The sequence below is a fragment of the Takifugu rubripes genome, unplaced genomic scaffold, assembly GCF_901000725.2.
Source record: "Takifugu rubripes unplaced genomic scaffold, fTakRub1.2, whole genome shotgun sequence".
Lineage (NCBI taxonomy): Eukaryota > Metazoa > Chordata > Actinopteri > Tetraodontiformes > Tetraodontidae > Takifugu > Takifugu rubripes.
The window spans coordinates 1-14,254 of NW_021821664.1; the positions used below are offsets into that span (position 1 = coordinate 1).

General features: G+C 40.0%; 1 protein-coding gene across 4 annotated transcripts; it reads right to left on the reverse strand.

Annotated features, from left to right (window-relative positions):
• Window positions 1–656: 656 nt before the first annotated feature.
• On the reverse strand, window positions 657–13,923 carry LOC101062363 (RELT-like protein 2). Of its 4 annotated transcripts, XM_029832532.1 has the most exons (8): window positions 13,221–13,923; window positions 13,062–13,118; window positions 10,196–10,262; window positions 8,948–9,153; window positions 8,338–8,400; window positions 8,192–8,255; window positions 4,777–4,953; window positions 657–4,704 (listed from the first exon to the last, which is right to left on the reverse strand). In XM_029832532.1, exons 4-8 carry the CDS (start codon window positions 9,138–9,140, stop codon window positions 3,705–3,707), a joined length of 1,497 nt encoding a protein of 498 aa, XP_029688392.1. In that variant the 5' UTR covers window positions 9,141–9,153; window positions 10,196–10,262; window positions 13,062–13,118; window positions 13,221–13,923; the 3' UTR covers window positions 657–3,704. The 4 variants fall into 4 exon arrangements, with proteins under 4 accessions (XP_029688392.1, XP_011616423.1, XP_011616422.1 ...); XM_011618121.2 differs by lacking the exon at window positions 13,062–13,118 and having other exon boundaries at window positions 13,464–13,923; XM_011618120.2 differs by having other exon boundaries at window positions 13,062–13,923.
• Window positions 13,924–14,254: the final 331 nt, after the last annotated feature.

Consider the following 14,254-nt stretch of genomic DNA (forward strand, 5'->3'; position numbering starts at 1 on the left):
GGTGAACTACTAAATGAGTAAAACTAAGTCAAACATTATGTCCTCCAGATTTCCACCCTGCCAGCTCCGTCAGTGGATTTTCTCATTGCTGAATTTTAGTTGTACTTGTTATATTTGGAATGACTAATTTGTTGGATTCTTCAATGGATAACAGAACAGTTGCACTAAATCCGTTTTCAACTTGTCACGCCAGCAGGGTTTGCTGTAAATGGGAACAGTATTTGATATTAAAAGTAAACTGCAGCGAGTAAAAGTAACTGTTGCTCTTCTAATATATCTATAAATTACTTGTGTAGCAAAATTGGTAGTCTTTCCTGCTTAGTCCTCACTTCAAATTGAACATTGACTGTTGTATGTAAAACCAATAGAAATATTTCCTAATATTGATTTATTCTGCTATAAATATGCTTTCATCATTATACTGTCCTTATACTATCCGTGTTTAAAATAAATCTATAGTAATAATCATATGTACTGTCAACTTGTGCACTTGTGGTCCAAACCATCCATGATGAAGGTGGGATGGAGGAATGAGGGAGTCTACATGATGAATTTCTAACTTAATTCTACATCTTGTTAACTTTATTCCATCCTGGCTATAAACTACTGTATATCGCTGTGTCATCACCAAGAATGAAATAGGACACGTAACAATATAAAAGTTTAATTCTCTTATTTTATTCAGAGTACATTTTTTAAAGAAAAAAATACATCTGAATTGCTGCAAGCTTTTTGTATATCATGTTCACAAATTCAAAGGATTCAAAAATGTCATAATTTGTCACCGCTTCAAATTCAGTTATACCACGTACCTTTTAGTTAGAATCGTTGATATATTTATTTTATACAACCCTAAAATCTATATTTTAACATCAGCAAATGTTTGGGGTTAATTTTTAGCCAACTTCATATTGTTCCTTGTGATTGAAAATGATCCAAATGTTTTATTTAAATAAACCCAGATTAAGCACTAAAATTCTGTCAATAACATTCCATTACTGAAGCTGCTAAGAGTTTTGACATATAACATGCATTCAAATTAGACCAAACCTTTGGCAATTTTTAGTCATTAAATAATTTTAAAGCTAACATGTTTTGTAAAGATATTTGGTTTCATTCAGGAAGACATTTGCAGGTATTTGTAATATTTTCTCAATGATATTCTTTTTTAAGATAACTTAAGATATATTTCCAAGGTCAAAACATTTGCCAGAGAAAAAAAAAGAACAAGAAGAGAGAGAGAGACATAGAGAGAGAGAGAAGAGAGATCGGAGAGAAAAAAGAGAGATTAGGGAGAAAGAGCTAGAGAAAGAAGAGAGAGAGAAAGGGAGAGAAGAAAAACAGAAGAGACCACAGCTGTCCTGCTTGCTTTCCCATGAAGTCCAGAAGGAGACAGCGACCTCTGACCTGAAAACTCTTCATGTGTATTTGGTGGGCTGATTCAGATTTCTCAGGACTCACAGGACCAAATTATTATATGTATAAGGGAAAATTCAAACACTGAGTATGAAAATATTACTCTAGCCCTGTATCTGATCTTCTCATGATCTCGTCAGTCTCATCTTCTCCTGCTTTATCAGGAACCTGGTCGCAGGGCCAGCAGCCTAAGAAGTTGCCCAAGACCTCCCTCTCCCCAGACACTTCCTCCAGCTCTTGGGGGAGTATTCCAAGGCGCTCCCAGGCCAGCCGAGAGACATACTCTCTCCAGCATGTCCTGGGTCTGCCCTGCAGCCTCCTCCCAGTGGGATATGCCTGGAACACCTCCCTAGGGAGGCATCCAGAGGGCATCCGAAACTAAATGTCACGTGCTGGTAGCAGAACTGTGTTCATATAAAAGAGTGAAATTATGTCTATTTTCCTCTTTGTATTAAGAACTGCAACCTATTTCACAGTGTGTGTCTGAATGGATCAATGCTTTCCGGTAGTGAGAGGGTAGGGTATTGATATATGTCTAATCAGAATATGGGCTAAGTTATGACATACATAAAAAAAAATCACCATGAATCATAAATCCACCTCTGGAATGGCGTTACACCAGTAACAAGAGGATGATGTAACCTATCAAGTAACAGATGGGCCAGTCCGTCGCCAGCTATTATTGGCCAAAATTTAATTATTTCATTTTTTTCTATTCTGGTAATCAAAACAAAATAATTCAGTGCTAAATTCTGCAATTTACACATACTCAGACCTGTAGTGAAAACATTAAGTAAGCTGACAAAAACCTGTAACTACCGGTAATATAAATGCTTATATAACCCTTGTATTGAATTGTATTGTATTAAATCTACCATGTACCATTGAAAATACTAAAAGGATTAAGCATGAACGTACATATAGGTATATTGTTTTGAGTTTCATTTTTTTTAGCTGGAATGTTTTGATCATCTCTGTCCCGCTGTAAATATTAGCATGCTATAAATATAAATGTTCCACATGAAAATCAATGACAAGCACACCAATGCTAGCATTCCTAGTCATCTTTCTTGCTTTACCATTTGTCGATAACTGATCCCCAACACAACAGGTTGAGACTGTTTGTTGATTTGGAAATAATTAGAAACCAATCTTGCCTGTAACAATACACTTTTAAAGAAAACCTTCCAAGTATGGTTGAGAAATTAATTGTTACACAGTGTCTATAAGGTGGTGGTGAAGGTGCAGCACATGCAGCATCTATTGTCCTGGTACAGTGGATGTTATTTATAAGCCAGTAAGCCAGTCCATTAGCATGTTCACTGTCAATGAAGACATGTTCATTGTTATTTCTTATTGTAGCCTCAGTGCAGCCATGTGTCTCAGGTCTCAAGTTTTTTGGTATTTTTGTATCAGAAGTTTGCCTGCAATTTGCACAACTTCTTCACAGTTTCTTCTGCTCCCACTTCATCAATTCACTGTCATTTCCGTTATTGCTGGTTACAAAATTCAAAGACTGTGGTGATACCATTAATGGCAACATTGGCATTACTGGTGCTGCACAATGGAAGTATCTCGTTAGCGTGCCCTTGCTGGAATACCAACAGATAAAAGAACAATAACATTCAAATAAAATGTTGTATTTAAATAGGTAGGTAATTTTTTCATCAACATTCAACAGGTTTGGAAGAAAAAATAGACCCCTGGGATGGTATTTGTCCCAATATTTGGTTTGGTGGACCTATAGGCTTCCAAGTAAATAGATTTTTGTGACGACCATTTTGTGGTCAAATCATGCACAGCACAATCTTCAGTGATCTAGTTCTACCAATCATCATTTTTGCAGTAATGTACTTGCCTGCATCATGCTTTGCTTGCATCACAATGTTTGGAGATGAATTGCCTTTCCACTGAATCACTCCTTATGGCTCACTGTTGACCTGTTTCGTGTTTCAGAAGTCTCTCCATATACTATAGGCTATTACTTGTGCTACATTTGTAACTGGTCATAATTCTTTTGAGTAATCCCCAGGTTCTGGGGGATCAGAACTCTAGTGTTTTGTTAAAGTGGAAGATTGCTCGTCCACCATAGCAACAACAGAAAACTCTTTTGCTGTCCGTGCTCGATTTGACAATTGTTATTTTAGGCACTTTACTCTGGACAGCTAAGGATGGGGACAGAGGTCTGTCGCTATTAAGATGATAAGGAGGTGAGGACAGGACATCAGGTTTCAACTCTCCATCAACTGAAGAACATTGAAACGTTTGCAGAATTCCAGTACTACAATTTATTTCTTCTCTTGCACTTTAGGGAGTCCAACTCCTCCCTCTTGCATCTTGCTTGATGAAAAGCTTGGGCTCTGCACAAGGGCTGCAGAGAGGTTTGTTGCTGTTTCTGGTGGAGCCTTTGCTGAACTTATGTCAGAGTTTGTTTCTGTGGTAGGAGTGTTTGATGAACCTAATCTTACCAATGCTAGGCTATTACTTGATTCGATATCTGTGCTGGAGCTGAGGTCAGGGGGTGTTTGATTGACTAGAAAGACTCTGTTAGGATAGCAGTTGGATTGGTTAGTACAATGGGCAGCAGTATAACCTGAAATTGTTCCCTGGACAGGTGCAAAAGGTGTAGAAGTCTGCAGAGGGCCAAGATCACCAGCATCATTGGTCGGTAAAACCAAATCCACAACATCTCTGTGTTTCTCAGTCATTAAATCCTTGGCGGAAGAAAGCGGTGATTGAATGGGGAGACAGCTGGGGACAGAAGCTGCAGTGCTCTGTAGAGGACTTTTGCTACCAGGTCTCATACATGGGACAGGACTGGATGACTGAATAGAACCACCCTCAGTTGCAGGGACAAAACCCTGGAACTGGTTCTTACATGCAGGAAAAGGGTCCACTATTTCTGAAGTGTTAGCTTTGTGGTCAGGTGACAGAGGTGCTTTTGGTTTAGTACTGTACTCCAGTTCCTCTAGCACTGCTGGTTGGTTCTTACCGGTAAACATTATTCCTCCAGTCTCTTTACCTGCTCCCTCTGCAACCTTACTACCAGCAGGGTCACTGCCCCGCCTCAACCCAAAAAGAGTTATACTCTTTCTGCGTTTCCCAGTGTTCGGTACAATCCTATTTGAGGTGTCCAGTGGTGGTTGGATGTCCTTAAACATACTTCTCAGGTTGTATCCACTCTCCTTCCTGTCCTCACTGTCCTCGGATTGGTCCAGCTGGTCACCTGAACTGACTGAAGGATTTGGACCACCTTGAAGCTTCTTATCATGATGTGTCACTCGGAACCTGAGTGGAAAAGAGCATGACAAAACAATTTTCCACCTAAGACTCATCCTGACATGCTTTGAGACTCGTTACCTGCCAACAGAGAATACGGTCTGCTCGCCAGGCCTTTGCTTGAAGTGAGGTGTTCGGCTTTGCCTTCTGCCCTTTTTAGATCGCGCCAGGGCGCAGAGATGGCAAGAGTTGATATCAGTGCCTGAATGAACTGTGTGGTGATGTGAGGGAATACCGGCAATGGACTCCTTACGCAACCTGTACATCAACATGAAAAAGGATTTTTCACCACAAAACAAACAATACACAATTAAAATGACCCTCAGACTCTTTACCAGCACCTCCCAGTTGCTCTGTGTCCCTTGGCTGCAGAGCTCCACTGCTCTTGTGTCCCTGTACAGCTGTAGCCCTGTCCCTTGTGTTGCTGTGCCACCATAACTGGTTGCATATAGTTTAACCATGTAGAATTTAAATGTATAAACATTTGGTTTAGATTGATCCGTTTAATAATCATATAGTTCAGGGGTCGGCAACCCGCGGCTCTGGAGACGCATGCGGTTCTTTAGTACCGCCCTAGTGGCTCCCTGGAGCTTTTTAAAAATATGAAAATGGAAATTGTTTTAATATAATTTCTGTAGGAGGAATAAGTGACAATCATTCTTAAAGTTTTCCAATGCTGTATAAATGTGTATAATAAATATTTAATTTCAACATCTCATTATAATGGAAGTTAAACTTAAAGCGCCATCGTACAGCAGAGTGGCCACGTGGTGCGTCATTCTCTCCAGGATGCGCTGCAGGGAAAATAAACCTTTCATCATGAATGCTCATTATGTATTTGTAGCCTACTTATCATTTGGAAAGTAGGCTAATACAGCTAATATAGACACTTACAGCATGTGTTGCCTTTATTATAAGCCCTATATAAGGCTTTTAATTTTTTGCGGCTCCAGACAGATTTGTTTTTTGTTTTTTTGGTCCAGTATGGCTCTTCCAACATTTTGGGTTGCCGACCCCTGATATAGTTCATACATAGTCTAAAAAAATAAAGCAGCTTCAGATGCTACCAGATGACAGCGTCTCCTAGATATGGACATTGGGCAGCCAAGAAGCAGTTAGCAACATTAAGTATTTAGGTATTAACTCAGTGTGCGTGGTGTGTGTGAGTGGGTGTAGTTTTTTGTGGGGATTTTATTCTAGTGTTGCGCTGAAGAAAGTACAGTATAAAAAGTCTATAAAGGAATTTCTTTATAATGTATTTGTGTCACTGCCTGCTCTTCTGCTCGCATACCGAGGTGGAAAATTCCACTCACTCTGCCACGCCCCTTCTTCCACACCCTCCTGATTTGGCTTCACCATTTTCACCTGTTGCCTAGGCCACATTTAAGCTATGGCAGTGCATTTCTGCTTTGCCAGATTGTTATTGGTTCATGCCTGACTCTCCAGCACTTTCTTTGATTGGACTTACTGGTTTTGAGCCGGCCTGCCTTGGACTTTTCTTCTACGTCTCTACCTTGGTAGCCGCAATGGGACGTTTGGTGTTGGTGTACAACCTTCTGTCCCAGATTAAGAGTTTTGCCATGTGTTTAATTGGACTGTTGCCCACCTGTGGCTGTGGGGTGTTTTCTGCATTCCACAGAGGCCCATGATTACCTGTGTGTTGTTTCCCGCAAGTATTTAATAAAGCCTTTTATGAAAACTGTCCGGAGCTGCCGTGTTGCAAGTGGATCCCACACACCTGTGTCAATTTGCTTATGTTTATGTTATGTATTTAATTGAATTATTCTCATACTTGAAATTGGCTATGGTTTTAAGATCATACGGTAAAGACTAGACAATTCCCTGTCCCTGCCCTCATCATGCTGCTGTCAGCAGTTTATAGCATTTAAAGAAACATATGACCCGTGTTCAAATTTGAACCACTTACGGGAACAGTGAGACTTGTCAGACTAGTTGGTCCAGTAGTGGACGTTCAGACAGTGTGGGGGAAAAAAACAGGCCTGTCAGTTCATCAACCCAATAGGCACATGAGAGATGAAAAGTTAAGAAAAAACAGAGCCCACTCATATTTGGATCACTTGACAAGGATGCATATTGTTGTTTGGGCTCTTTAGACCCAGATGATTTTCAAATATATGTGACTGGAATTTCCTGAGTTTTAAATGGTGTAGGAGAAACGACAGTTTAAAAGGGATGCTTTTGTCAGTTTTCAAAGACTTTCTCCGTTGCATTGAATATGAGAGCAGAAGACTTGTTGGTACAGCAGCTCCTTTTATAGAGTGCTGATTCATTTAATGTTCTACAACTGACGTGTGTGAGGTAGCAGAGGCTTGTAGCTAGTGGAGAATCTGGACACTTTTGGCTACAGTTTAAAGGTTTTTCTATGTGAATGTATGGCAGTGCCATGGGCACTCATACAGGGGTAAAAAATTTGACCTTTTGGAGGCCTTTCCTATTAGATTGCATAGGTTTTTGGAGGGTGTTTACACCCCTATATCTTGGTCCCTCCAGTCCTAATTACAAGAAAAGTCCGAGCCAGCAAATTCCAGAATTTAGACAGATTCTGGTAAAATGTGTGTAGGAAGCGATGCACGCCAAACTTTGTGACGTAATAAAAAAAAAATTGTGATAAAACCGACTTCCGGCTTTGGTGTGACAATTAAATCTTCTTGAGTTTTTTGGGGATTACTCAGAGAGCGTAGGTCTTGATTTCCCACACCAAAATCCACATTGCCAATGCGGTTGTTTTAGAGTGTGATGGATTAGTGTGCCCCCTACGGCTCCTGAGTTTGAGATTTTGTGGCCTGGTTGGTAGGATTAGAACCTGTGCACCTAGGAGGCACACAGAATAAAAAGCCACTTCATGTTTAAGTGTGAGAATGAAGGCTGTCATTACTGGGAGTAGGGGGGGGGGCGCTCTAATGTCTCACAAAGACACAATGTTAAATGAGAGTTTGAAGGGAAATTCCATGCTTCAAAAAAATAAAATAAAGGCCCCCTCTGGGAGTATCTTAAAATCCATGATGTTGAGGTTTGGTGAATCTGGATCATTTTAGCCACATTTTAAATCGGCCAACTTCCTATTTGTTTTAGACCATGGGGGGCTCCTGGGGCCGAGGGGGCACACAGAAAATGGAAAGTAAGTGAAGCTTTTTGAGTCTTTCTGGGATTTTTCAGATACCGTAGTAGTCCGGGTTTGTAAACCCTGCAGTTCTGCCAGGGAACTTCTAAGCCATTTCTCTGGGCATATATGTCAGAATCCTCCCAAAATAGAACCTCGCTAGTCCATCATTTGGGCCCTAATTAAAGATGCATGCAGTATGGAATGGTTCATCGCTGGTGCAGGTCAGGCTAGCTCTTGGGCCTTAACTATCTAGACTGGAATGTGTCAACAAAAGCCATAAAAGTGTTGCCTAAAATGGCATAGCTGTACAGGAAAATCTGGAAAATGGAAACTGTGTATAAAAAGAATCAAGTCCAATTTTGGAAAAATTACCTCGGGTCATGGCGAACACAGATGTTGCGACTTTCTAACATCTCATTGAAGGCTTCCATGTTAGCTAGAGGTAGCAAAGATAGGCAGATTACAGCACAACTACAGAAGCTTTATTTTTTGGACATACAGTATAAATTAAACATCACCTTCATTTTCAATTATGCATTTGAGGATCTGCTCTACTGTGTCCTGGTGCTCATCATTGTAATCTGAAACACAATCAGTCATCATATCACTTGTTCAATAAAAAGTACTTCCAAGTGATTTAAGGTACAGAATATCTTTATTTTGTAAATGAACATGATTTATTTTTATTTTATTTTTTAGAATAAAAAGGAATTATGTTATGTTTAGGAATTTAGTAGATAGGTGTGAATGCAACGAATCAAAATGTTGCAGATTTTCCATTTGTCTATGTCCACATGCTGAGTAAAACAACCACACAAAGAGACAAAAGGATGGATTTGTGACCCAAATTTTTGTCCAGTCTGTCTTAAGACTGGAAAAAAAAACTTATCAAGATTTGTTCAAAAAAAGTTGTATAACTTTTATAACTCTCAGTTTTACATAAGCCTTGCAGAATGAAATCGATTCATAGCCACATTAAAATAAAATTTAAATTGTAACAAAGACACTTTTAACATGGTCCTAATCATTTTAACAAGTTAAGAGTTTTCTGAGTAGCTCTAACATTCTGAAATGGAAAGTATGTATAAATGCATGATCCCTTTGGCTCCTTTTTATGTCTCTACAAACCTGCATTTGCGCCCAGTTTCTCTTCCACCTCATCATCCAAATCTCCAATGGTGCGGCAACGGTAGCCTTTCTTCTTCAGCAGATGGCAAATGAGGAAACCAAGCAGGCCCATCAGGAAGAACAGGGAGACCACCACAAAAATGATGTAGGGTGGTGGTTGTTCCCTGTCCTCTGCAGGACCTAATTCACTCATGTTTGGGTTTAACCTGAAACACAGAAAACAGACCAATCAACACAAGCGCTTATTTACCCACCTATATGATAATGTAACTTTCAACTCATTTTTCATGCAACTTCATTAAAAAGAATATTACTGAAAAAGGTTTAATGTTTTCATTGAGAATTCCATATTATTACACCAACACCAAACGTCCCATTGCGGCTAATTTTGTACAAACACTTTGCTGTCCAATTCTCATCCTTTGAACGAATGAATACTTAACTTAAACATAGAAAAAAGGACTTGGGAGTGCACAGACCTGCACCAAGCAGGTCATTTCCCCACATATTGTGAATTACACCTATAGTACAGTATACATAGGCAGTGCTAATACAAGGTTACATAACATTTTAGGTTGCTTTATGATCAATAAACCTTTGATCAAGATTGAAGGTCAAAATCCAAAAACATCTGAAAGATTGCCAAAATGTAACCATCTGTTCCCAATGACCACATTTCCTGAACGTTATTAACATCCATTCAAAACTTTTCGAGTTATTTTGGTCACAAACGGCTGCTGTCACATGACGTCTTGCCAGGTAGTAAGAATATAGTTTAAAGGAAGAAATACATTTCTGATTGTGAATAACATATTTAAGGGTATTCTAAGTAGGACTGTCGCCCAATAGATTGTGTGTGTGTGTGCGCGCGTACCTCTGCACATGTGTAATGTGCCATCAACACAAAACTGACAGTACAGCCATCACACAGTTCTGATATGAGAATGAACATACTGCACAGCACATAACATGCACTAAATGCATCAGTTTACTTCAACACTTAACATTACAGTTCAGGAGAAGCTTTTGTCCAAAGTGCCTCAGTGGAAAACCTTTGCCTCCCACTCGCCGTTGTCTGATATCCATTGTAAGTTTATTGTTTATTACTTCACAATTGATTTTAATGCAGAAGCAATCTTATGAGAGACACTTACCACCTAAAGAAGTCATTTTCAACAGTATATCCTTTCACAGATATGAGAGATTGCCCTTGAAGCACTGAGTATGTCATCAAATATATCATCTTACCAGAATGTGTCAATCAATGATGTCGTCCAAACATGTGGACGTCAGCACGGTCGTCCACGGTTAGACTCTGTTGGCAAAAAGACACAAAAATTAGCTGCTGACATTTATCTTAACTATTCACAAAATGTGCATGTGTGGATAAGAAGCTTGGAGGAACATATAGTGTGGTGCACTAACACTTGCCCCTCCTTTTTCTATCTAGTGAGTGACGGAACAAAAAGTTCAGTCATTGAATTGAGCTTTTTCATATGGTGATAATAAATCCAGCTGAAACCAACATCAAGCCTTTGTTTTGGTAGTTAGAATATAAACTATAAGGATTGGGATGCACAAGCCTTGTGAGTAAGCCGTGAAAACAGCAACAGTTTATTGAATTCGCTGCTTCCCTTCTCAGCCGAACGATCCCTAACTGCATCCTGGAACAGCTGAAAATATTTTGTTGTTTCTCCTGGATGCATCATGAATATGAGGCATACTGTTGTTGAACTGAAACCAGGATCCTGCAAATTATCTATGTAATGTATGTTTTTCATAAATATAGTCCATTTTTTTTCTTGGCACTTTAATATGTGAGCAAACAATGATACTGATAGACTTATGATGTTGTGTACAGCATGCAGTGAGTGTGTTGCTAGTTTAGGTATAATGAGGGACTTCTTTCTACCACTTTTGCCATATGTTAAACCAACAGAACTGAAAATCTTCAAACACTTGCTGTACACAGGGGCCCTTATCGTGGTTACCCTCCTGTAGCCTTATCTTTATCCCCGTCCCACCCACAGGCTCACCAACTATCTGAGACTATTTTGAAGACACACAATTAGTTTGGAACTATGAGATGAGTTTTCAGGCATCACCAGCCTCAGATTTGAACAGGACAATAACATTTCATGGCAGAATGAATAGACAGGGTTCCCTTTAAGACTAGTCAAGGCACCTGCTGGCATCTCCAAAGACTGGTAATACCACTTCCTGTTCTTTGGAGATACAAATTAGCTGTTGCCACATTACAAAAAAACATCACTTTAATAACTAGTCTTTTTCTTCAAAATCAGCTATCAAATCCAAATAGATACTTTGTGAGACTTTTTTTTATTTTATACTTTTTTCTATAAATAAATGGCATTTTTCTTTTTATAAAGGTTTAAAAAAAAAACACTCAGAATGGGAATGAAATTGTTTAATATGCATGCTTTAGTAGATTATTTTTAATTGTCTTTATTTCAGTATATTTAAGATTTTCCAACTTTTTTGCAGTTAACAGGAAAATGTGGAGAGAATATATAAGTAAAATCCAAGATTGTACTGTAATATATGTGATTCAAGATTCAAGATTCAAGAGTACTTTATTGATCCCTTTAGGGGGTGTCCACCAGGGAAATTAGCATCTCCAAAGATCTACAAGCATCTACAAAATTTCCCACCACCATTTCACCCCATCAAACCTATTAAAGATAATAAAATATAATAAAATAAGAAATAAAATAGAATAAATTAAAAATAGAATATGAATATAAATATAAAACTATAAAAATGTTCCAGTTCTCCTGTTGGCCCTCCTCCCCCCTGTGAGGAGTTGAACAGCCTGATGGCTCGGGGGATGATGAGTTCCCCAGTCTGTTGGTCCTGTACTTGATTCATATGATTCATTATATTATGTCTATCTACAGGTTTTGATTGCAAACAGTTGTGGATGATTATGAATGGATGGTGTTAGGAGCAGCAGACACGAACTGGACCCCAAAAAGCAGAGACACACACAGGATTGAGTAGATTTGACCAAACCAGACTTTACTAAAAACGTGGCAGTAGAATTCCACAAAGAACCAAAGTTAGAAAACTCTTCATCGCAGCAGACTGGCTGGCACAAACAGACGTCATGGGAAAGGGTCCAATGAAGCTGGGAGAGACCTTAGGGGATTTGGTGGCCAATAGAATATTCTGGATGGACAGCAAGACCAACTGACCAGGTTGATAAGAGGGGACTGGTAGGCATTTTGATGAATGTTGGCTCGTGTTCTGGGCAAGTTCCAGGGCCGACCTAGTTGTTCTTCAGGTCTCCCTGGCCCTCTGAAAGAGCTCCGGAATGGATGGAACTACAGTCTCTTGCTCTTGGAAGGAGAGGAGGTGGGTTTGGTACCCCAGAAAGGCTTCAAAGGGGGACAAACCTGTTGTGGAACAGGTGACAGTGTTTTGGGCGTATTCCACCAGAAGAAGATGATTACTTCACGAAGAGGGGTTAGTTACAATGAAAATTTATCCTATAATAAATAATAGAATCCTATCAGTCAAATATTGAAAAATACAACACATCCAATACTGTAGCCAGTGAAGGGATTGTCTACGAAAGCCTTACATTCACTGTATTTTACTCTATTTGTCTATCACCCACCCCCCCCCCCACCCCACACACACACACACACACACACACACACACAAAACTGAAAGAAGCATTGCAGTGACTCAGAAGCATTGTCGTGACCTCCATGCTCTCACCTCCCAGTGCAGCAGGTCTGCTTGTTCAGTTTTCAGTATAGATATTAAATACTGGATATGTATACATGCAGAAGTGTGTGTGTGTGTGTGTGTGTGTGTGTGTGTGTGTATGGGGTGGGGTGGGGGTTAAAATGTGACCTGAAGACCTCTGCAGTTTTGATGGTTTCATTTCTATCTTGATGTATGTTTAACGATAGAAACAATAGAAATGACTCTCTGAACGTGTCAAATGCTCTCAGAGCTCAAAGCAGATTAATTAAGACATAATAAAAATAAGTGTTAAAGTTGGATCCTAAATTCTATTTGTGTGTTCAACAGAATGCGTCGGATGAAGGAGAGAGTGTTTCTGAGCCCCGGAGAGAGAACTCACCTCCTGCAGCACTTCTCTGGGGGCTTTCTCTGCTTGGTCACCCAACATTGGACTGTGCTGAGAGGAGAAACCAGGCTCTAGTTCAAGGGACTGTCCTGTTTCTGGGACTTACATCCCGCTCGCCTCGTTGTCGGCCCTTGCATTTCAGTAATTCCCTACCCACGACAGAGGAACGCGATCCAGCACCCCCTCAGATGACACTTTGAAGGTCTTTTCAGCGCTGATACAGAATGTGGAGGCTTCAGAACCAGAGGTTTTACTGGTAATGCTGTAGATGTTCTTTTCTAGCAGTGTCATTGTCCTCCGTGATCATTTAATAAAGAGCTCCGTGTGGGGTGACCAAAAAAAGAATCTTGTTTTAGCATCGTTCCACGCATTTATCAGGCTATAAGTGCAACTTACGGTGATCAGGTGACAGTCCGGTCTTGACAATTACAGCGAGTTAGAAGATATAAGTGTGTGGAGCGTTTTTCTGCCGGGGATAACCCTCCAGACGCCTCCAAAGCCAGAGAACATGCTGTATTTCAAAAATGAAGGTGAAATTCCTGATCAGGCCGCACATTCGCACTGACGGTACGTCAAACCGGAGCTTGGACTCCCAGTCGCGGCGCAGCAGTCCTCCGATCCAGGCGCGTCGAGCGTGTGGAGGGCACTCTGCAAAGGAGCGCAGGATGACCGGAAGCTGCGAGCTGCTCCGTCCTGCGGTAGCGGCCTTTCATCATGGACCGAGGCGGTCAAAGGAGCTGTAGTCACAGCTGAAATTAAAGTCTCACCAGTTGGATGGAAGAAAGAACCAGATGATTTAATGAAAAATGGAGGGAAAAAAACAACGTTTATTATTGTACAGAACTGCTTACCACTCTGACCACGATCCTGAATATTATACAGTTTGGATGCCATGTGTTTTAATTTAACAGATTAAATGTTCTGGAACCAACAGATTCACCAGAAAACAGCATCATCGGCGCTCGACTCAAACCAATTACCTCGACTATGTTGCCATCGTGTGGTCATTATTGGTTACTGCGTTCATTATTCCCACAATTTTACTGATTCCTTTAAAAGTAAACCACCGCAATTGTTTGATCCAACCTATACAAGATTGAGTTATTCTACAATTTTCACTGTTTTGTTACATTCTTGTGCACCTGGAAAGCAACAATTTTAATTTTGCTTCACTCATTTTTTGATAG